The sequence below is a fragment of the Elgaria multicarinata genome, chromosome 8 (assembly GCF_023053635.1).
Source record: "Elgaria multicarinata webbii isolate HBS135686 ecotype San Diego chromosome 8, rElgMul1.1.pri, whole genome shotgun sequence".
NCBI lineage: Eukaryota > Metazoa > Chordata > Lepidosauria > Squamata > Anguidae > Elgaria > Elgaria multicarinata.
Window position 1 is genome coordinate 55,473,990 of NC_086178.1, and position 21,560 is coordinate 55,495,549.

Consider the following 21,560-nt stretch of genomic DNA (forward strand, 5'->3'; position numbering starts at 1 on the left):
CAGCAATGGGGAAGCTATGCCTGTTGAATTTCTATCTGTCATGCAGCTATTCGTTCATTTTGTTTATATTACACCTCTCCTGAGGATAGTTTTCAGTGGGATAAAGCATATTTCAGGGAAAAGACAGGCAGCTGTACATCCAAGAATTATGTGTATGGAATAGCAAAAGCCTCAATTTACTATTAAAGGTTCTAAGAGGTGGAATCCTGCACTAATAAGCAAACTTCACTGAGTATGGATCCTTATGAAGACAAAATGGTGCTATCCATGCACAAGAAATGAGGTATTGGTAGGCTGGGGGAAACCTTGAAGTTTTCAGAAGTACAAAATACCTGTAGGAAAAAACGGGGGTGGGGAGGAGAGAAAAAGCTCCAAAACAGCGCAATGAGGACTGAGCATGCTCAGTAGACATGGAATGTTGATTAACTGCGGGGAGGAATGAGGTCTACTGAGGGATGGGGGGACACCTCTGGCTGGAATAACCAAAATGTGTTTCCATTTCAAAGTCTAGTTTGCAGGCTGAAAGAATAGAGCACCATTTCCTTCATCCTCTGATAAACAATCTGTTTTGAACACAAGAAAAGGGAGTTATATATGGATGTACGTCCTCATTAAAGCACAAAGCAGAAATATTAAAGATCTGAGAGCGAATCAGAAAGCAGGGGTGGGGGTGGAATTGGTGCCACAGCTGCATCTATCCACAGTCTGATAGATCAGCCTCGTTGAGGAAATAATTATACCAGCAGATAATGAAAGTTAATTATTTGTGTAAACGCTTGACTGAAAATCTCAGCTGGCTGCAAGTGTGGACTGTAGCTGTTCAGTAAGGGGAAACACCCCGCAGTGTTCAGAAGCATGCCTGAGCCTCGATCTCTCAACCTGTGTCTTGCCTGTCCTGTATCACTTCTGATCGCAAGGTGAGGACTTGCATAATTTTGATGTGAGATAATGTTTGTATGCCAACAACATACCTTCGCTCAAGGCAGCTGACAGCAACTAGGCATCACAAAAGTAACATTTCAGTCAACAGGGTAAAGTTATAGCCATGTCAACGTAATATTGAAACAACCAATTAGTAACACAAAAAATAAATCAATACGGTCCAATCCATATAAGCTTCCTTGACTGCATTTTGCAATAAAAAAAGGATATGCATTAATAACATACTAATTCAAAACCAATTTCTCAGAAAAATAATTATAAACACTTCCAATTAGTCTAAGACTGCAATCCGAAACACATTTGCAAGGGAGTAAGCTCTGTTGAATGCACTGAGATTTGTTTCTGAGTAAACGTGCATAGGATTGCATTGTAAGGATTGTAAGGATGGGGTTAATTCATACAAAGGCTGGCTTTTAGAATGTTAAAATGTATTTTTATTGTTATGATTTATTGTTATGATTTTAGGAGCAGAACAGATAAGCGCCAGCTGCATGGGGGCATTCTGGCACATCCTGGAGCAAGGCCTATTGGCCTTGAGCGAAAATTAACATCTCTGGGAAGGTGTGAACGATCCTCGCAAGGGAGGGGGGAAGGAGCAGGGGAAACTATCTATAAAGAGTACGTTTTGCAAGGGGCTTTTGTTCTGAGGTGGATGACCACATGGCTGGGTGAAGTATAGTTTGCAACTTAGTTATTTTAGTTTGCTTGGTCTGGGTGTCTACTCTGTAAATAAATTTGGGCCTAACCCTCCAGTTTTGGAGCCATGTGCGTGTGTTCTTTGGATCTGTGCAAAATCCAGTGGAAAAGCCAGCTTTGCTGGGGCGTGCTTCCTTTTCAAGGATAACTGCTCTTCCTTATCTGTGCAGGTTGGCCTTGGAATGACCCTGTTCTAATATTTTGAGAGAGAGAGAGCGCTTTTCTCTCTCCACATCATTCAGAATTTTATGAACTCTGTCTTCACTCAAGGTTTCTGTCCTAAACATGCTTACCTAGGAGTGTGTTCTTTGGATCTGTGCAAAATCCAGTGGAAAAGCCAGCTTTGCTGGGGCGTGCTTCCTTTTCAAGGATAACTGCTCTTCCTTATCTGTAACAAAAACAAACACCTGAGCCTAAGAAGAGCCCTGCTGAATCAGACCAGAGGTCTATGTACTCCAGATTCCGTCTCCACAGTGGCAAAGCAGCTGCCTGTTGGAAGGCCACAAGTAGGGCATGAGGGCTGTAGCAACCTCCCGCTCATGTTCGCTTGGTCAAGGGAACAATTCGCCTACGCAAAGTAGCCTAGCCTCCAACCGTAGCCTTTTCCCTGGTACGGTTCCTTTGTGGAGGCTTTCTTGTTGTTTTCGTTCTTGTTATTTGTTCCTCCTCTGGTGGAGCATCCAGCCCAGACAGATTTACCATTTCAGCGAGCACCAAGTTAGCCTTTCACAAGTTTCGAGCTGGCTTTGAAAAGTTTTTAGTGCTGAGCCTGATACAGACCAAGAGAGCCAGCTGGGCTTGGGCCTAAAGCTGCATACTAGAGCAGCACTCATCTGAGGTCCTAAATTTAGTTTTACATAACTGCCCCCTACAGTAGTATGCCTACAGGCCAGCCTCACGCACAATTGGCTCGCTTTTCCATTAATGCTAGGAGGAGGTTGTGAGGGCTCTGCTTTTGACGGCTTGCACCATACATAGTTGAGCTTTGCATAGGAGTGTCTGCTTCCTCTTGCATTCCACTTCCATGGCCTTCTGTCCCCCCCACGGTTTACTATCCTTTCCCCCTCTCCCTATATGTTTGTATGTATTCTGCTCACTGAAGATACACGTCATGCATCTGGCGAAGGGAACATATGTCCTTTAAAGCTGGTGTACGGTGGCCACCTCAGGCAGCCGACTTGGGGTGTCATGAAAAGGCAGCAAATGGTCAGTTACTGTATCATTGTTGTATTTTTAATCTCAGCCCTGGGGAGACCCACTTGTGGGGTGTTCTGCCCCAGGTGCTAAAATAACTTGGCCGTTCTTGAGTACTATGAGTCGACCACGACCACTTGCTGCTCTTCCTCAGGCACCAGAGGTCTTGCGCTTGCCCTGCACAATAAATCGGTTAAGACTGTTACAACGAAAACAATCAGGAGTCTTGGGGCCTCTGAAAGATTCACGCTGCCAGCCCTCGGGAGAAGTGTGTATGTGTGCGAATGCGTCTCCTCCCCTCCGTGCTGTGCAGGGTTTTTGCATTCTGGGCGGTTCACTTTATGCTCCCTCCGCCCTCCACTTCCTCGACTCCTCCTTTCCTGAAACTCCCACTGCCCGCCTCACATTCACCTTCTGCCTGGGACTGTATTGAAAGTGCTAACCAAAATGCAAAGTCCACCCTAAAATGGCAGCCAGGCACGGCCGTTGGCTGGGCACAGCTGGTGCTCCCTTGATCTTGGGAGGGTGCAGGGCATCCCATTCCGGGTCTGGAGCCTCCTTGAAACGGGAGTACGATGCCGTTGTGATTGGGGCAGGTGGGTGTCACTGGCGCGCCCATGTTAGAGGTGGGCAGGGCATGAAGATCACCCAGTGCCGAAGCAGGATGCCCAGTGGTGCCCCGGATGGGCTAGCAGCGGGTAACGTGGCTGCTCTGCTAGACAGACGGCCATGAGGAAAATTAAGGCAAACTGAAGGTGACGTGGGTAAGGAGCTATGCTAGTTTAGAGCGGCAGATGGGCTTGGTCACAGCCATGCAAAGGGTGGAAGCTTTCAGCTGGCAGGAGGGGGGATTATGGCTGGAATCGTTTTACTTGGGAGTAAAGTCATTGCACAGAGTGGGACATACTTCAGAGTAAACCTGCGCAGAATCAGGCTGTGGGACACAGTTTTGTTTGCTTGTTTTGTTTTTTAAGGGAGAGTGCTGTGCTTAGGTATATATAAGGTGATTTCTACGTGTTCCAATGTATACTACACACATGCACAAAGAAAGGAAGGTGGCAAGAAACATGGGTTCTCATCCTGTGTCTGTCTCTTTGCAGGACACAATGGACTGGTGGCCGTGAGTACTGAGGGTTTCAAGAGGAGGTGGCACCCTGTGTTTAGTCCCTTGCTTGTCCATAGGGCTTGTAATTTGGGGTTTCATTGGGGAGTACCCAGCGTTATGGCTATGAAGTTCCTAACAGTAGCACCAGGAAAGCAGCCAATGGGGCTGCTTAGGCTGAGATGACACCTGTTGCATCCACAGGCTGCATACCTGCAGAAGGGGGGTCTGAAGACGGCAGTGCTGGAGAGAAGACATCTTGTAGGCGGTGCTGCAGTCACTGAGGAGATTATCCCAGGTAAGAGGCACGGTCTCACCCCCACTTCCACATATGGCCTCCACTCTTCAACGCACCTGACATCTCCTATTCTGCAGGCTTTCGCTTCTCCAGAGCTTCTTACCTGCTCAGTTTGCTGAGACCCTGGATTTACACAGAGCTGGAGCTGAAGGTATGGACGATGTGCAGGGTGGTGAGCAGAGGCAGTGGGAATTGCTGGGATCCTATCTGGTTGCTAGCAACTTTGCTTGCCATTATTTTTTGCATCTGTGAAGGCCTTGCCAAATTCTGTCTGCGCATGCCGCTCCTCTTCGAATTCCCCAGAAGTACCTATGCAAAAGGTACCACACCAGCCCCTTGTCACTGTGCTTTTTCTTCTTGATAACCAGCAACTTCAAGCCAGGAAGTAAGGTGTAGCGCTTTGATGAGTATCCCATTTCTCAAGGAGACAGATTCTTAAAATCTAAGACTAGCAGACTAGCTCAAAGAAGGTGAGATTTTTCATTTAAAAAATAATAATACAATGCATTGTTATGCATGTTTACTTAGAAGTAAGTCTCACTGTATTCAATGGAGCTTGCTCCTAGGTAAGCATGTTTAGGACAGAAACCTTGACTGAAGACAGAGTTCATAAAATTCTGAATGATGTGGAGAGAGAAAAGCGCTCTCTCTCTCTCTCTCTCTCTCAATATTAGAACAGGGTCATTCCAAGGCCAACCTGCACAAAATGGTTTGGACAAAGCCCATAGGAAGCCTCTGATAAGGAAGCTGAGGGGGTATATACATGTCTGCCCCACTGCACGTGAGTGATAATTCAGCATGTCATTTATCTGGGCCTAGAAACTATGTTGTCTTTTCTCTTACAGAAACATGGCTTAAAAGTGCTGCTGCGTGACCCTTATTCCTTCACTCCATTGTTGGAGGATGGCCTGGGTGGGAAAGCCCCCCGCTCCCTGCTGTTGGGGAACAACTTGGCTGAGACACAGAGCCAGATAGCTCAGTTTTCGGTAAAGGATGCCCAGGTATTGTTGGGGAACTTGAGGGGTGAAAGGGCACAATGAATTATGGCCACGTGGAACAGGAAGCTAAGCCCAAAGACTCCTGAGGGTGGTGAATACTAGGGCTGTAGGTCTGAGAAAGGGATTCTTCAGAAAACGGCAGCGGCTGCCCTGGGAGAGTCTGAGGTCAGAGTTAATAGAATAGTGCACAAAAGTTGTTTTCCTTCCTTTCACTGTCCAGGCCTTTCCCAAATACGAGGCATTCATGAGCCGCCTGGTGTCAGCCATAGACCCTCTGCTTGATACTTGCCCTGTGGACACAGCTGTGCTCAGCCAGGGCTCCCTGCGTCAGAGGCTCAGGGCCTTGCGAGGTCTACAGACACTGTTCCGTGCCGGTAAGGGAATGGGGGGGGGGGGAGGCAGCTAGGCCAAGCACCCCAGCATCAGGCTGGACTTAAAATAAGGGATGGGCAACCTGCGGCCTTCGGTCTAATTTCAAAAGCCCTCTGCATGTGTTTAGTTCAGACCTCTAGGAAAAGTCCTGGTAGCCTTCTAGGTAGGAAGGGAGAGAGAGAAAACACACACACACACACGTATTTTCTTACCTGTAGCTGGATTTGCAGTGAAATAGGCTTCTGTAGATGCTGAAAATGGTTGGCTCAGATCTGACCACAGCCTTGTACTCAGTGCTTTGGGCAGGTCACATGCCCTTTCCCATGACTCCCATGGCACCCATTTTGTGGTGATGCCCATGACTGTTTCTCATATTGCCAAATATGCCCTCGGGCCAAAGAGGGTTGCCTACCCTTGAGGCAGTCTTTGGTCTGATCCAGCAGGACTCTTCTGATATAGTTCCTCTTCTCAGCCTTGACACAGCAGCAGCCTGGACTGGGCTGGAGCTCATGCTCACCCAGTTAGATCTTTCCTCAGGGACCGTCTGTTCTTCTGTCTCTGTAGGGCAGTGGGGCTGGGATGACTAACAGGAGTACTTTCCTTTCCTGAACTGTGTTTGAACCACACCTGATGCCAGTTTTCTTCCTGCCAGGCTTTTCTCTGGGGAAACAGCTCCCCCAATATTATGAAGTCCTCACAGCCCCCATTTCCAAGGTGAGTGCTACTGAATAACCCAGTCAGAAAACCTTGATTCCCCCTCCCCTGGTTTCCACGTTTTCTGCAGCCTTCTTAGTGCAGAACTGTCCTCCCATCCCCACAACTATGCAGCAGCCACTCTCAAATAAGTTCTGGAAAACATCCATTCAAACTGTAAGCATGGCACCATTGACAGCTTAAGAACATAAGAAGAGCCCTGCTGGATCAGACCAACGGTCCATCTAGTCCAGCACACAGTGGGCAATCAGCTGGGACCAACAAAGGGACCAACAAAGCAGGACATGGTGCAACAGCAACTGGTGCACAGAGGCTTACTGCCTGGAATACTGGAGATAGGACACAACCATCAGGGCTAGTAGCCCTTGATAGCCGCCTCCTCCAGGAATTCATCCAACCCCCTTTTAAAGCCATCCAAATTGGTGGCCATCACTACATCTTGTGGTATTGAGTTCCACAATTTAACTATGTGCTTTGTGAAGAAGTTCTTCCTTTTATTTGTCCTAAATCTCCCACCAATCAGCTTCATGGGATGACCCCGGGTTCCAGTATTTTGAGAGAGGGAGAAAAATGTCTCACCTTACCCTCCTTTTTTCCAAGCGAAATAATCCCAGTTGTGGTGCTATCCCTGTGGGTCGGGGGAAGAGGGCGATGCATGGGTGGGTTCCTTCAGGAGTTCCATACGGAGCCTGCTCCATAGACACCTTCTTGCAGATCTTGGATTTCTGGTTTGAGTCTGAGCCCTTGAAAGCAACACTGGCAACAGATGCCACAATTGGTGCCATGGCTGGTCCCCACACACCAGGCAGTGGGTAAGGACTCATTTCCCCTTCCGTTACTGGGCCCTCTGTATGTTTGCCCCCAAACTCTGCCCCTTATCTAAGGAACTAGGGTCCCCAGAAATCTACACAGGGACATTGTTGGATGCAAGCAGAGATTGTTATTCTGTTTTACAAAGTGTAAGGACATCTTGTTTTTATATTGCTGTTAATTTTTTGCAGGTCCTTAGGGATCATAAGTGGGGGTTATTAAATACTGTAATAAATACTATCATAAATAATGATGGCTGCTCGAGAGGGAGGAAATGGCATGCAGAACAGAGCCCTACTTAAATAGACCTATGAAGGAGGCGAAGAAGTCTGAAATGGGGCCAAGCTAGCACCGCCACTTCTGGCCAGCCTCGGCCGCAGAGAGGCTGCCTGCAGTGTTTGGGCTCTCCTTGGGGTTGGGGCTATGGGGATGGTCATGGTGAGCGTCTGCACTTCAAAACTGGCCAGCCTTCCACATGCACTGGGAGTACTGAGCCCCTAACTCTTGGACTTTCTTGCAGGTATGTGCTGCTGCACCATGTCATGGGTCAGCTAGAGGGTCGCCAGGGGGCCTGGGGCTACGTGGCTGGTGGCATGGGTGCACTTTCCCAGGCCTTGGCCCGTGCTGCAACTGTGCTCGGGGCCGAGATCTTCACGGAGAAGGTGGGTGGATCCTCAGACTGATAGGCAATTCGATGGGAAGGGGTGGGCAGGCTTGATCTCGCCTTGAAAAGTTTGCAGGGGAAGCCATCCTGGCATGGGCGTGGGTGGGGGCTGTATGGGGGAAAGGAGCTTATCATGCACTGTGATGTAGTGGAGCCAGGACTCATAGGGATGCAGTGCTGGCATTTTTTTGTTAGCAGGGTGACTGATGTCATCTGCCACCCGCCTCAGAATCCCCTGTTCCCTCTGGTCTTAGCTGCAATCCTCACAGTAGTTGGGGAGAAATGAATTTCCCCAATAACCATGTAATGTTCCCTCTTATAATGCAAAGTCACTTGGTCTTGGATGGGCAATTAAGACGTCTTTGTCAAAGGTCTTCCCCCTGGTGGAGATGGAAACTGCTAGAATTGGTTTGTTAATATGGATCAATACAGCTGCCTGCAATTTTGGGGCTCTCTTTAGGGGGTGTGGCTATGGGGACTGTCATGATGAGCGCCTGCACTTCACAATGATCCTGCACTTCACAATGCACCACTACACAATGATCCTGGAGCGGTACATGCAGTCATCTGAAGTAGAAGATGGGACCCCCATGTTCTGTTTGTATCACAAGACAAAGACAGCATGATATTCTTTCACTATAGTCCTGATGCCATGCTGACTAGGCCCCATGATGTTGGCATCACTGGGTTGCTTAGTAAGAGAGGCTAGTGCTGGGACCCTGCCCACCACTCCTCGTGTCCTGTCAAGATGAGGCAGGTGGGCATGTCATTTTCTCCAGGCTCACCTTTGTCCGAGCCACATGAGAAGCCGCGCTTGCTTGCTCATCCCTTTGCTCCACTCCACAGGCAGTTGCCCGGATTCTCCTGAGTTCTGATGGGAAGGTGCAAGGTGTCGGCCTCCAGGATGGAACCGAAGTGAAGAGCCACCTGGTGCTGTCCAATGCATCTCCACAGCTCACCTTCCTGGAGTTGACTCCTCAGGTGATCACTTTAGCCTAGCATGGAAATGCTTCAGGAGGACTCCTTAGGCAAGCCTAATTCCAGACATCACCGTTATCTTTTCCTTCCCCTTCCAAGGAGCAGGGTATCCAGAGTAGAGGTGGGTAACTTCTGACCCTCCAGGTGTTTGGCCTACAAGTCCCATACACCTTTGCCAGCGTAGCAACTGGGGCATCTGCAAGGGCCATGGCTGTCCCCACTGCCTCCCCATCCAACTCTGTGGTAGTCTTGAGTTTCTGGCATTCAGAAAAAGTGTCTCTTTGCATGGAGATGTGGGGCTGTGATTGCCAACTCTGTGTGTGTGTGTGTGTGTGTGTGTGTGTGTGTGTGTTCGTTCATTCTGTGTATGTGCCTCTTCTCTTTAGGAGCAACTGCCCCTGGAGTTTGTCCAGAGAATCTCTCAGTTTGACACACGCTCTCCAGTCACCAAGATCAATGGTGAGTATTGCAAGGAGGCCAGAAACTTCCATGCAAATGTTGTTGTTGTTGTTGTTGTTGTTATTCTTATTATTATTTATTTGTATCCCACCTTTTGCCCAATACTGGGCCTCAAGGCAGTCTTACAAAGTTTAAAACATACATTGTAAGACTTAGGAAAAGAAATGTTAATTTTTTTAAAAAAAACCATTAAAATACACAACAAAATTATAAGTCATTAACAAAGATGGAGAACCAAATTACTCCTGATTGCATGTCTGTTCCCATGGGGCAGCAGGCAAAGGGAGAATCTCTGTATTAGGAATGGGGAACCTTTTACAGCCTGAGAGCCGAATTCCAGTCTGGGAAAGGTCTCGGGAGTTGTATTCCAACTATGGGAGTGGCCAAAGGCAGAGTCGGTGAGGCCAAATGTGATTAATATTGGTTTTAAGCCTACTCAGATGTAAACAGGACAAGGCTTCTGCAGGTTTATTTAGATATAAGCAGGACTGAATAATTGAGCTTCATGTTCAAATAGTATGACTAATACCAAGCCTCTGCATGTCTACTCACAAGTAAGCAGGGCAAGTCTCTGCAGGACAAGCCTCAGGAGTAAGCCAGACTGAATCACTCAGCTGCTTCCGTCTCAGACCCCACCCCCTCTCCCAGACAGGGAAAACTTAGAATCATAGAATCATAGAATAGCAGAGTTGGAAGGGGCTTACAAGACCATTGAGTCCAACCCCCTGCTCAATGCAGGAATCCACCCTAAAGCATCCCTGACAGATGGTTGTCCAGCTGCCTCTTGAAGGCCTCTAGTGTGGGAGAGCCCACAACCTCCCTAGGTAACTGATTCCATTGTCGTACTGCTCTAACAGTCAGGAAGTTTTTCCTGATGTCCAGCTGGAATCTGGCTTACTGTAACTTGAGCCCGTTATTCCGTGTCCTGCACTCTGGGAGGATCGAGAAGAGATCCTGGCCCTCCTCTGTGGGACAACCTTTTAAGTATTTGAAGAGTGCTATCATGTCTCCCCTCAATCTTCTCTTCTCCAGGCTAAACATGCCCAGTTCTTTCAGTCTCTCTTCATAGGGCTTTGTTTCCTGACCCCTGATCATCCTGGTTGTCCTCCTCTGAACATGCTCCAGCTTGTCTGCGTCCTTCTTGAATTGTGGAGCCCAGAACTGGAACTTATCTCTGATCAGCTGCTTATCAGGGATAAGAGATTTTCCTGGCTAGGAGACGGTGCAGGACCTGGAGGTGGAGAACTACATGGGCTATCTCCATCCTGTGAGCCCAAGGATTCCCCATGTCTTCACTATATGGATGAAGAAGGGTGTGGCTGAGATCAGACGACACGCTAATCAACGTGTGTGTGTGTGTGTGTGTGTGTGTGTGTCTAATAGGAGCAGAATGGGAAACAACCGTTGATTAGCATGTCGTATGAACTCAGCCTATGTGTGCACCCACCATTAATTAGTTAAAAGAGGTGTAGCAATTTTTAAAGCTAGTTTGCTTTAGTTTAATGAACAAGGGAAGCAGAAGTATGGAAGTATTTGGAAATCTGGTAACAGCTCATCCAAAGGCAGCAGATGCAAAATAGGCATTGCCAATGAGGCATTATGTGTGGCCAGCAGAGGGAGCAGGAACATTACTAATGGATATATTTTAAAGGGATTTTGAGGAGCAAGATGTGTAAATTGCAAAATCCATAGTTGGGCAATATCTTTATTAGGACCAAGCAAAATATCACAAAATAGCAAGCAGGCTTTTGAGTTCTCCATAACTCTTCATCAAGTTGAATGGTACCAAAGTCAGGGTGTGTGTAGACTTCTTTTTTAGTTTTTCCTCTCCCCCACCCCCCCCACCCCCCATTTTGTACTATCTGGCCTGATGAAGCATTCTGTGGAAACTCAAAAACTTCCTCACCGTTTTGGGACATTTGGATTGGACCTAATAAAAGGATTGTCCTACTGTGGATGTTTTTGGGGGTTTCCCTTACCCCACTTTATGGACCAAAACGGCTGCTTTTGCCTTTATTAGATATGTAAATGCAACCTCAAGCCCACTGAGAGAGTGTTAGGGGCCCAGGAAAAGCAAGAATTGTATTTTATTTATTTATTTATTTAAAATTATTTCTAGGCTGCCTTAAGGATAGAACACTCCCGTTGGCATACAAAGATTATATATATATATGTGTGTGTGTGTGTGTGTGTGTGTGTGTGTGTGTGTGTGTGTGTGTCAGAAACAAATAGAAAAATAATAAATGTTCAATAATAAATGTTCAATAAAATATTATAAAAATTCCAATAAAGCCTGCATAACACCAATAAAGCCAGGCTCACCTTTTTCACACCGCTCCCTGCCCATAAAAGAAGTGATATGAAGAAAGTCTGGTCTCTCGCCCACCCTGCCTGATCTCCCAGTTTTCTTAGTATAGGAGTTGGGGTCTGTATCCAGTGAGGACTGAGCCTCGCGCCCCCTCCCACAGAAGTCCAACCTGCCCATCTATTCTTTCCTTCAGATACAGCTTATCCAGCATCAATAAACATGTATGTCACTTGGTGGTAAAATAATACTGAATGTGTGCTCTTGCATCCATACATATCCTAATACATTAGATAATGTGAGCTAAAAAGTACCTCCCCCCCCCCCCCCCGCTCCTAAAAGAAGAAGTGATTATTATGACACAGTGAAGCAGGCAGGCTGTTCGGTTGTGCTTTATTTGGTGGCCTTATCCTCTGCTGCTTATGCCTGCAGTGGCTGTGGACAGGTTGCCCAATTTCCTCGCGGCCTCAAACACCAGCGATGGCTGCCCCTCACCTCACCATCAGTGCTCCATCCACCTCAACTGTGAAGACATGCATACCTTGCACCAGGCCTTTGAGGATGCCTGCTGTGGGAGACCGTCTAGCAGGTATTTATTTTATTTTATTTAAAAGATGTATAGACTGCCTTTTAGGGGTGACCCTCCCAAGGCACTGCACAGACTAAAAGCCATGAAACAGTTGTGACTGGGAATGCTAAGTTGGCACAGGGGGGTGGAACAGGGGATGTTTTGGAGTCTGCTCCATCTGAGCCAAGAATTGAGAACAGTTTTGGAAAAGAGTAGGGCTGGCTTAAGGAGGGGGTGTGTGTGTCTTACCTGAGCTAAGCAACTGTGAGTAGACGCTGCTTCTCACAGTTCTGCGGACTAGTTTTCTGTGGCTTTACAGCCCTCTATCAGGCAGTACTCTTAGATCAGGATTCCTCTACCTGTTATCCCCAAGATATGTTGGAGTACGACTCCCATCATCCTCAGCCAGCATGGTGCCGGGTTTGGGAAGCTTGCCGTATGTGATGAAGGGCCAGGCAAACCCAAGGATACGTGTTCTGTTTACTAACGCTGTGCTGGCTCAGAGATCGGAAGTGTACACATCAGTTTCCCTCACTATCGCTGAAGCTCAAACATAGACCAGCTGTAAACAGAGAGAAATTGTAAAAGTGCAGAGGAATACTGACCAGGACAGAAGCCCAAATTGCTAACACAAGCCTCACTTTGGCATAGTTCCTAGTCTCAAGACCTTGCCATGATATGATCCTGGTCTAATGAGATAAGGCCCATCTTCCAGCAAAATAAATGGATATTGTCAAGTTCTTCTCTAGTGTATTTATAATCCTGTGAGTGCTTTGAGAAAATCTGTTTCCTGTGTGCACATGCACAGTTTCATTAGCTATTTTAGACACTGGAGTGTCTGCTAGCCTTTTGCCCCCGGATAAGTGCAGTGCAGACGCTCTCATTTGAATGCACCTCCTGCCTTGCTGGATATTTGCAATAATTCTACTTGATCTTCCGTTGTGGACTCCCTGCAATGAGAAAGGGCTTTCGCTGGGGTCCAAACACCTTCCACCCCTCCACCCCATCTTACTCTCAGTATTTTAAGTGAGCAATGTCATTTACAGCCTTTTGTGTAATTAAACACTCAGCCTGTTACAATGTGCATTGAACAGAAAGGAAGCGAACAGTCCAGTGGTTTGCCTGTTTATTCAGAAGCAGGTTCCACTGAATTTAGTGAGACTTACTCCCAAATAAACTGTACATAGAATTGCGTCCTAAGGCTATAATAGCTTCCCTCAACAGCTCCCTCTAGAAGTTTTGGGCTACAGCTCCCATCATCCCCAGCCAGCAGATCCAGTGGTTAATGATGATGGGAGTTGTAGTCCAAAACTTCTGGAGGGCACTACATTGGGAAAGGTTGGGCTATAGGGATTCCGATTCCAACAGCGTGATGGGTACAGCTGGGATTTTAAGCCATATCTTTCCTCCGAGCTGTGGACTACATCTGCCCTGATAGTCACAAATACACGCTGCCCTTCTCAGTGTTTGTTTTATTGGTTTCATGGGGATAACAAATGGGGCCTGCAAGAAAACGTTGCAGTGTGGAATGTTCCTGATCAGGATACTCCATTGCATTTCCCTTCCATCCCACTATTCAGGCGTGGAGGGGGGTGGGGGAAGTTTCCCCTCACAACAGTCAGTCAGCATCCCATGCCCACTGAGTATGCTCAGTCCTCATTGGATTGTTTTGGTGGTGGTGTTTTCTATTTTTTGTGTGGTTGTGGGGGTACTTCCTTCCACAAAACTAATGTTTTTCCCAAGCCTGCTAATAACCCAATCCTGCTGACATTTTTCTCCCTCTCTCATAATACTAGAACCCGGGGTCATCCTATGAAGCTGATTGGTTGGAGATTCAGGACAGAATTATGGAATTTGCTACCACAAGATGTAGTGATAGCCACCAATTTGGATGGCTTTAAAAGGGGGTTAGACACTTTCCAGGAGTAGAAGGCTATCAATGGCTACTAGTTCTGATGGCTATGTGCTACCTCCAGTATCAGAGGCAGTAAGCCTATGTACAGCAGTTGCTGGGGAACATGGGTGGGATGGTGTTGTCGCACTGTGTCCTGCTTGTATGTCCCTGGTCAACAGCTGGTTGGTCACTGTGTGAACAAAATGCTGTGCTAGATGGACTCTTGGTTTGATCCAGCAGAGCTCTTCTTATGTTCTTGTGATACCTGCTTCTTGTAGGTGAGAACTGAGTTTGCTGTTAGTACATGATGATTGCTCAGTATGCTTTTGCAACAAGTAAGCATGTAAAAAGCACAGCATTTTCTTGTCATGTTATCCCTCTACATCTGGAGTGGGGAACTTGTGGCCCTCCAGATGTTTTGGCCTACAACTCCCATTGTCCCTAGCCTGTATAGCCAATGGTGAGGGATGCTGGGTGTTGTAGGCAGAAACATCTGGAGGGCCACAAGCTGCCACCCTTGCTCTACATGCTTTGGGTCTCTTCAAAAAGTCACTTCAGGGCTTGGGGCCATCGGCTATGCTAGTGTCCCATTTAGGGATCCTTCTGTTACAAGATGCTAGAAGAACTATAGTCAGAGTGGATTCAGTGTCTAACACATGTTTGGTGGTACATTATAAGTTAAGCGTAATGGCACCAGCTGCAGAGGGGTCTTCTACGGCTATGCACACCAGTTGCTAAGGGACATGGGCAGGAGGGTGCTCTTGCATTTGGGTCCTGCTTGTGGGTTTTCCGTCGACAGCTCATTGGCCCCTGTGTGAACAGAGTGCTGGACTAGATGGACCCTTGGTCTGATCCAGCCTCGCTCTTCTTCTGTTCTAGTTGAAAGGGTTACAGCTTGCCCTCTTTTGTTTCAGGCCCATGATTGAACTGTGCATTCCATCTGCCCTGGATCCAACACTCGCTCCCCCAGGCTGCCACGTGGTCTCGCTCTTCACTCAGTATACCCCCTACACACTGGCTGGAGGGAAGCAATGGGATAGTCGTGAGCGTGAGGACTACGCCGACCGAGGTACGGCCACTCGACTGAGGGCTGGCAGGAACAACAGGGGTTGTGCACAGGCCAAGGAAAGGGGAGAATCTTCCACTCTCTGGAAGGTCATATTTTTCTTTTGATTTACGAACCCTGTGAGAAGAAGCAAAGCACACAAACCAATTCCCCAACTCCTTTAGAGAGATGTCTTGCCTAAAACTGCCTAGTCCAACAAAATAGGAACCTCAGAAAGGCCACCAAGGGTAAAATAAAACAAACCAATGAGGTAAACGAGAACAATTATTTATTAATTCAATGGGTTTCAGACCCTTTCATTTTCAATGGTACTTCATCAGGGAAAATTCAGAACAAAGATGCTTGCAGGTTTGAGTATGCTGACTCTTCAATCTCCTGTGCTATTAATAAATATTTATTCACATTTACCCCATTGTTTGTTATTCTTGTTGAAACTGTCCAGTGCAGTCTACTATACCCAGGGTCAGATCCAGCTGGATACTTCAGCCTCTCTGAAAGACAAATGTTGGGGGCATCATAGATCAGCCTGGTACCCTCTACATATGTTGCACTACAACTCCCACCATCCCCAGCCAGCATGCTCATTGGCCAAGGTAGCTGGAGATGATGGGAGTTGTAGCCCAACACATCTGGAGGTGGCCAAGTTGGGGAAGACTGTCTTAAGTATAATGTTTGATCTGCCATGAGTCCAGTGGCTACTCTTACTTTTTCCTGCATGGCCCACTATGTCCCTCTCTCCCTATAGTATTTGATTGTGTTGAAGCCTACGCCCCTGGGTTCAAGGCCTCCGTCATCGGCAGGGATGTTCTAACACCTCCAGACCTTGAGCGTATCTTTGGTCTACCTGGTGGGGTATGTATTTATTGAGAATTGCTACCCAGAGCCCCCTCTGGCTTGTCACTTTGCCCGCCTTAATTCTCACATGCAAAAGCATTGTCTGACGGCTGAATTGATGAGTCCCCATGAGCTGATTTTTTTGCCTCTTTGTTTTTCTGCTTCACACAGTAAATGATCTTGCAAATCTGCTGCATTCTGTGCTAAGCTCACCATGCCTTGAAACTCAAATGTTGCAAAAGAGTTTAATGCCTGTAGTACATACGTCCCTCTCCAATCTCCCAGCCTGTACAGCTTGACTCCCATTGCACTGGGATGGGTCCAACCTCTTCAGATATATCCCATCTTGATCCTGCCTCTGTTTTTCAGAACATATTTCATGGAGCGATGTCTTTAGACCAGCTGTATTTTGCCCGTCCAGTGCCTTCCTACTCTAATTACCGTTCCCCGATCCGAGGCCTGTATCTCTGTGGAAGTGGTGCTCATCCTGGTATGTGTCTGGGTGGGGCAGTACAAGGCTAGACAGGAAGTATTACAAGAACAAGGGGGAGAGAACCTGACCTGGAGGGGAGAGGATTGTTAGAGAAGACCAGGAAGGATGGTGGGGAGTCTGCGTTGGCTTCTTGGTCCAAATGTGCCTAAATGGCCAGGCTGGAAGCAGCAGTGCTGAGAATCCCTGCTGCTGTAAGGTATCTCTGGAGCTGGTTCACAGGCTCCACCTCTGGAGAAAAGAGCAGAAGGCCCTCCCATTAGGGTTTCCTTTCCCAAGAACAGAAGAGAGTGCATTCCCTGGGCACCCGGGCCCACAGCACTAACATCCAGCTGTCAACCCTGATTTTGTCCCCCAAAAGCTGATTGCTGCTGGATGGGATTTATTGTCATCCCTACGTAAACAGAACACAACCAGTGTAGCTAAGAGTAAAACTAGAAAGTAAGAGAAATGTGTGATTGCATTCCACAGCGCTCCCTCTCTCTCTCTCTCTCTCTCTCTCTCTCTGTGTGTGTGTGTGTGTAGGGCCCTTTGATCAGGATTGTGACCATAGTGTGCAGGGAAGGGTGTTAACATTTCCTCCTGCACCACAGTTCCTACCAAAATTGCCTTCTCAAAGCTGTTTTTTGCCCCAAGAAAGAAATAGCAGTTTTGGGAGGCAATTTTCATTGGGATTGCAGCTTGGAGAGAAAAGGTTAATCTCCTTCCCTGTACACCACAGTTCCAGTCCATATCTCTCTCCCTCCCTCCCTCTCCCTCCCACCCACTCCCCCCTCTCTCTCTCTCTCTCACACACACACACTTCCCTGGCTTCTTTTTCTGCTAAAGCTGGCTTGGGGCTATAAATTTTCTCTATGCGGGGCGGGGATATTAGTATATCATACCAACTCTTTCTTAGGACAAGGCAAAGAAGGGAAATAGAAGAAAATACTCTTTCTGCTCTGTGCTCTCGTCATGGGAAGTTCTATTCCTGCTCTTATCCTGTCCTGCTGCCCTACCCTGCTAGCGGTCAGAGGACTGGGCTCTCTGATTCAAGGAGAGAGAATGAAAGTGTGTCTCCCAGTGGCAAATACCCCCAAGAGCTCTGTATGCAGAATTAATGTAATTCCTGACTGTGGATGCAGTCCAGTTTCCCAGCCTATTCCCCCAATGTCTCCATTTTCTTCCTAGGAGGAGGTGTGATGGGAGCAGCAGGGCGCAATGCTGCTACAACGGCCCTGGAGGATTTCAAGAACCTGTGATCCAGCAGCAACATGTTGCCGCTCTCAGGAAAAGAGACTCTCCCAGTTTGGAGTGGGGTGTCAGCATCTAGAAGCCACTCTGCTGAGTGGATCTGGTCCTAGAGATACCTTCCAAGGCTTCCCAGGCTCAAACTTGTTGCTCCTGGCATGGAACGAGAGCTGGGCAATGCTCTTGCAGTCAGCCGACATGCCATGAGCACATTAGCTGTGCTCTTGCTGCCAGTCCAACGCCAGCTTTATCAGCCAGTTAACTCACTCCTTAATCTTGTGTTACTATTTAACATGGAGCTGTGCTTTCTTGTGAAGGCTCCTGTTTCTGTTTGACAGCCTCCTCCTTGGACTTATTGGGGGATGAAGTTCTGATGCCAGAAGGGGAGCAAAGTTGAGAGTCCTGTGTGAGGCTGGATCCTGGATAGCAGTCTTTCCTTGGGCTGGGGAGGCTAGTCATAGTTGTCTGGCCTGCTGACTTCAGGGCTTCCACAGCATTTCTTCTGAAAGGCCCCAACTGTGCCAGGCAGGGCATCTTGCATTTTGCAAACATGGTCCCAGTTGCTGAACAAACTGCCCCTGAGAAACAGTGTAAGACCTGGCTGTCCCGTGGTCTCCGGAAGCTCGGAAGCAAGTCCAGGTTCTTACTGTGTCACCTCAGCAAAGGGGCAAGGAGCGTCTGCTGCCGCTCATGTCGTCTGACCTTGTGCTCCCCATCCAAAGTCAGATATGCCTGACTGAGCCCTGGTCCAAAAGAGCCATATTTCTCACTGGCAAAGAGCAGCTGCTTGCAAACACCTTTCTGCAGTCTGACTGCAAATCCAGCTAGGAGGTGGCCAGAAGCCAGCTGCCCCCCCCCCCCCTCTCTCTCTGGCAAGGCCTCTGATGGGCTTTGCGTACAGGGCAGTTTGATTCACAAATCAGTTGAGCCGGAGTACTTGGCTTTCATCCAGTTCCAATGGGAATAAATCAGCTTACATCTAAATACTCCACTTTAATTGGCATGTGGACTACAGCCAAAGTGTGTTGACACAATAGGGAAAATCAATAGCCAACTTTCCTCCCTAGCTATGATGGATTGATTTCATGTGACGAAATGATTGTAAAATCATTGCCAGCTGTACGCTTAGAAAATGTATCTCTGAAGATTAAAGGGTTGTTAAAAAACTGAAAACCCGATTTTCCTTTGTAATAATATTTCTCACCTTTTGTGGGGACGAGGCATCGGCCATTGACCTCTGGGATGGAAAAGCAAGCAAAAGATGATGCCGGTAAGCAGTGGCTTCGTAGAGGGGATGGCCAGCAGTCTTAGGATGCTCTTCCTCAGGTACCATTCATTTCAATGTGGCTGTCCTGGGAACCTGGCATAAAACTCAATTGAAATAAATGGAGCTTGTGTGCAGCAGCAGCAGCACTTGGCGGACATTTCAAAGGAGATTGTCTAGGGCTGACAAGCATGTTTATGTTACGTAAAGCTCTACAATTACTGCCATAAAATTAGACATCGTACAGAATGATGAAACCAAAATGTTATTTTGAAAGAACTGAAAGCATATTGCACAAAAATAGATGCCAAGAATCATGAATAGAGCCTCCCCCCGCACACGCACATCCCAAACACTGTCAACCCAAGAATATGCTGTCTCAGATATAATGCAGTCCAGGGTAGCTTCTTTTTCTGCACCATTGAACTGATGATTCATATCTAGTGTGTGTTCCCTTATAACCTCTGGATTTCTTTTCAGCGTTGGTTATTTGCAGTGTATTGCAGTAGCTGAAGTATGGACTTAAGTGCAAGAACAATTAACTTTGCCTGGTGGTCCTTGTTAATATAAACCTTTAAATTCCCCCGTGTCCCGGGCCTCAATTATGGAACATGACCCGTGGCTTTGATAATACCTCTGTGGTTTCTTAGGTGGAGCCTATTGGCTGAGAGTGGGGGCTTCAGCTGCTGGGGGTCTTCCTTACTGAAAGTGTCGCAGCACAATGAAAGGGTGTGGGTGTGGGTGGGAGAACGATGCAACTCCTTCTAACACCAACTCTCTGAGAGTTAGACCAACAACTGCCACTAGGTGGAAGCAATGCTCTTTTACAGCTTAAATTCAGCAATATTTGAAAAGAACAAAGCCAAATAGGGGAGCGATAACTGCGTTACTAATGCAGTTCCATACCTCTCATTGTTTTATTATGGCACGGCCAGCTTACGCACAGCTATTTTAGCATCACCAGCAATATCTGCCAAGCACTGCACCCACTGTGTCTGAGCAAATGGAACCCCTTTTTGCTTGTGATATGGTGAAAGATGGGAAGGATGAAGGTATCACATGGAGCTGGGTCCAGCTAGACGTAGGCCCTCCATGCGTGTGTGTGTGTGTGTGTGTGTGTTGCGCCCCCACCAAAGTTTTCGGGGGAGCGGGCAATGCAGCCTCCAGCCCTAAATGGTTGCCCAGCCCTGGCTGACAAGAACCACCTTCCAAAAGCAGAAGGTGCTGATAATAATAGATAATACAAGGTAATAGGTAATACAAGGGCCAGAGTTAAGAAGGGGGTGCCTCGCTCCACCTCCTCCCTAAACAGCAGCAGGCCAGGGGGAGGGGCTTGGAGGGGGTGGTAGGCGGGGGTCTGTGGAGGGAGCCCAAGCCTCCATGGGCTAGATGGGCGATGTCCGCAGGCTGTATTCGTCCTGCAGGCCAGATGTTGCCCATCCATGCACTAGGTAATGCTGGTGTCCACAGAATGAGAAACGGCCAGCCCCAGCCTTAAGATGGTTTTCCAAGAGGCTCAACACCTGAGGGCAACTTCACATGCCACGATTTCCTGCCTGGAAATTAAGACGACTGAGTGGCTGATGGGAGCAATGTGTCCCAATCAACTTACGGGTGATGGTGAATGTCATATGCTGCGCTTCAGCTGTTCAGGCATTCTGAAAGCATTGCGGCTTCTTCTCACCTTCTCATGCCTTCCTCTGCCTCTTACCTGCCCACAACTCTCCAGCCCTTTATTTGGTTTTGGGTTAGGTGAAACAGACCTGTTTGTTTCCCTGCACTTGGCTCATCCCCCAGTTGCCTCTGGTCCAAAAGGATCACTAGACCACTGGTACTGACAAGCTTTGTGTCACCCTCTAAACATAGTTTGTCTCCTCTCCCTGCCTGACTGCCCAAGTCTCTGTCTGCTGGTGATCGAGATTTGCAAATCCTAGAACATGAACAAGGGAACAGTGGAGGCTGGTGGCTCCAATGTCAGCGGGGAGATGAATCTGCTCAGGGTTTCAGTTAGAACCAGCTTCGCACCTTGGATAGCTCCTTTAGAGTTCTGACTGGATTTGCCACCCTACTGAAAACGGCTCCACCAGCCTCCACTGAAGGGAATGTGGGAAATGGTCTTATACCTGGTCAGACTATTTGTCCATCCAGCCTGGTATTGTCTATCCCAGTGGTACAGAGCATCAGGCCTGGGGGGTCAAACCCAGCCCGCATGGGGACCAAATCCCTCCCTCCAGGGTTCCCTAGTTTGCTCTGCCCCCTTTCCCTGTCCCCAGCCTCTTTACCCTGGCCACTAATCATTTGGTGTCTTTCTTTCCTTCTTTCTTTCTTTCTTTCTTTCTTTCTTTCTTTCTTTCTTTCTTTCTTTCTTTCTTTCTTTCTGCATTTTTATCCCAGACTATAACCAAAAAAGGCTCACAAGGCAGCTTACAAAAATAATTCTTAAGCCAGTCCTGCCCACAGGCTTGCAATCTGAAAAAAACATGACACAAAAGGAAAGGGGATTGGTAGGGAGGAGGGAAATAAGCAAATTTAGGCAGTAGATTCTTAGTTGCAAAGCTCAACTAAGACACAGGGGAAGAGCTGCCATTTCCTCTCCCTCTAATAGCCTCATATAGATCCAGCACAATGGAGGGATGCCTGACCACCGCTTCCTTTCAATCTGATGGCCTCAGCGACAGTTGG

The 21,560-nt window shown here is 47.7% G+C and overlaps 1 protein-coding gene across 4 annotated transcripts; it reads left to right on the plus strand.

Annotated features, from left to right (window-relative positions):
- Positions 1–3,269: 3,269 nt before the first annotated feature.
- On the plus strand, positions 3,270–18,774 carry PYROXD2 (pyridine nucleotide-disulphide oxidoreductase domain 2). Of its 4 annotated transcripts, none has more exons than XM_063132481.1 (16): positions 3,270–3,428; positions 3,933–3,952; positions 4,139–4,232; positions 4,310–4,404; positions 5,078–5,233; positions 5,451–5,604; positions 6,255–6,316; positions 7,031–7,128; positions 7,647–7,788; positions 8,637–8,771; positions 9,155–9,227; positions 11,965–12,121; positions 14,909–15,063; positions 15,806–15,912; positions 16,264–16,384; positions 17,555–18,774. In XM_063132481.1, exons 1-16 carry the CDS (start codon positions 3,299–3,301, stop codon positions 17,623–17,625), a joined length of 1,770 nt encoding a protein of 589 aa, XP_062988551.1. In that variant the 5' UTR covers positions 3,270–3,298; the 3' UTR covers positions 17,626–18,774. The 4 variants fall into 4 exon arrangements, with proteins under 4 accessions (XP_062988551.1, XP_062988552.1, XP_062988553.1 ...); XM_063132482.1 differs by having other exon boundaries at positions 4,310–4,383; XM_063132483.1 differs by lacking the exon at positions 7,031–7,128 and having other exon boundaries at positions 8,641–8,771.
- The last annotated feature ends 2,786 nt before the right edge of the window (positions 18,775–21,560 follow it).

Excerpts from the sequence above, each read along its gene's own strand:
- PYROXD2 (XM_063132481.1), top strand. The coding sequence starts at position 3,299 with ATGGCAGCCAGGCACGGCCGTTGGCTGGGCACAGCTGGTGCTCCCTTG. Across the intron at positions 7,129-7,646 it reads CCCCACACACCAGGCAGTGG|GTATGTGCTGCTGCACCATG; the intron begins GTAAGGACTCAT and ends ACTTTCTTGCAG. Across the intron at positions 9,228-11,964 it reads TCCAGTCACCAAGATCAATG|TGGCTGTGGACAGGTTGCCC; the intron begins GTGAGTATTGCA and ends TTATGCCTGCAG.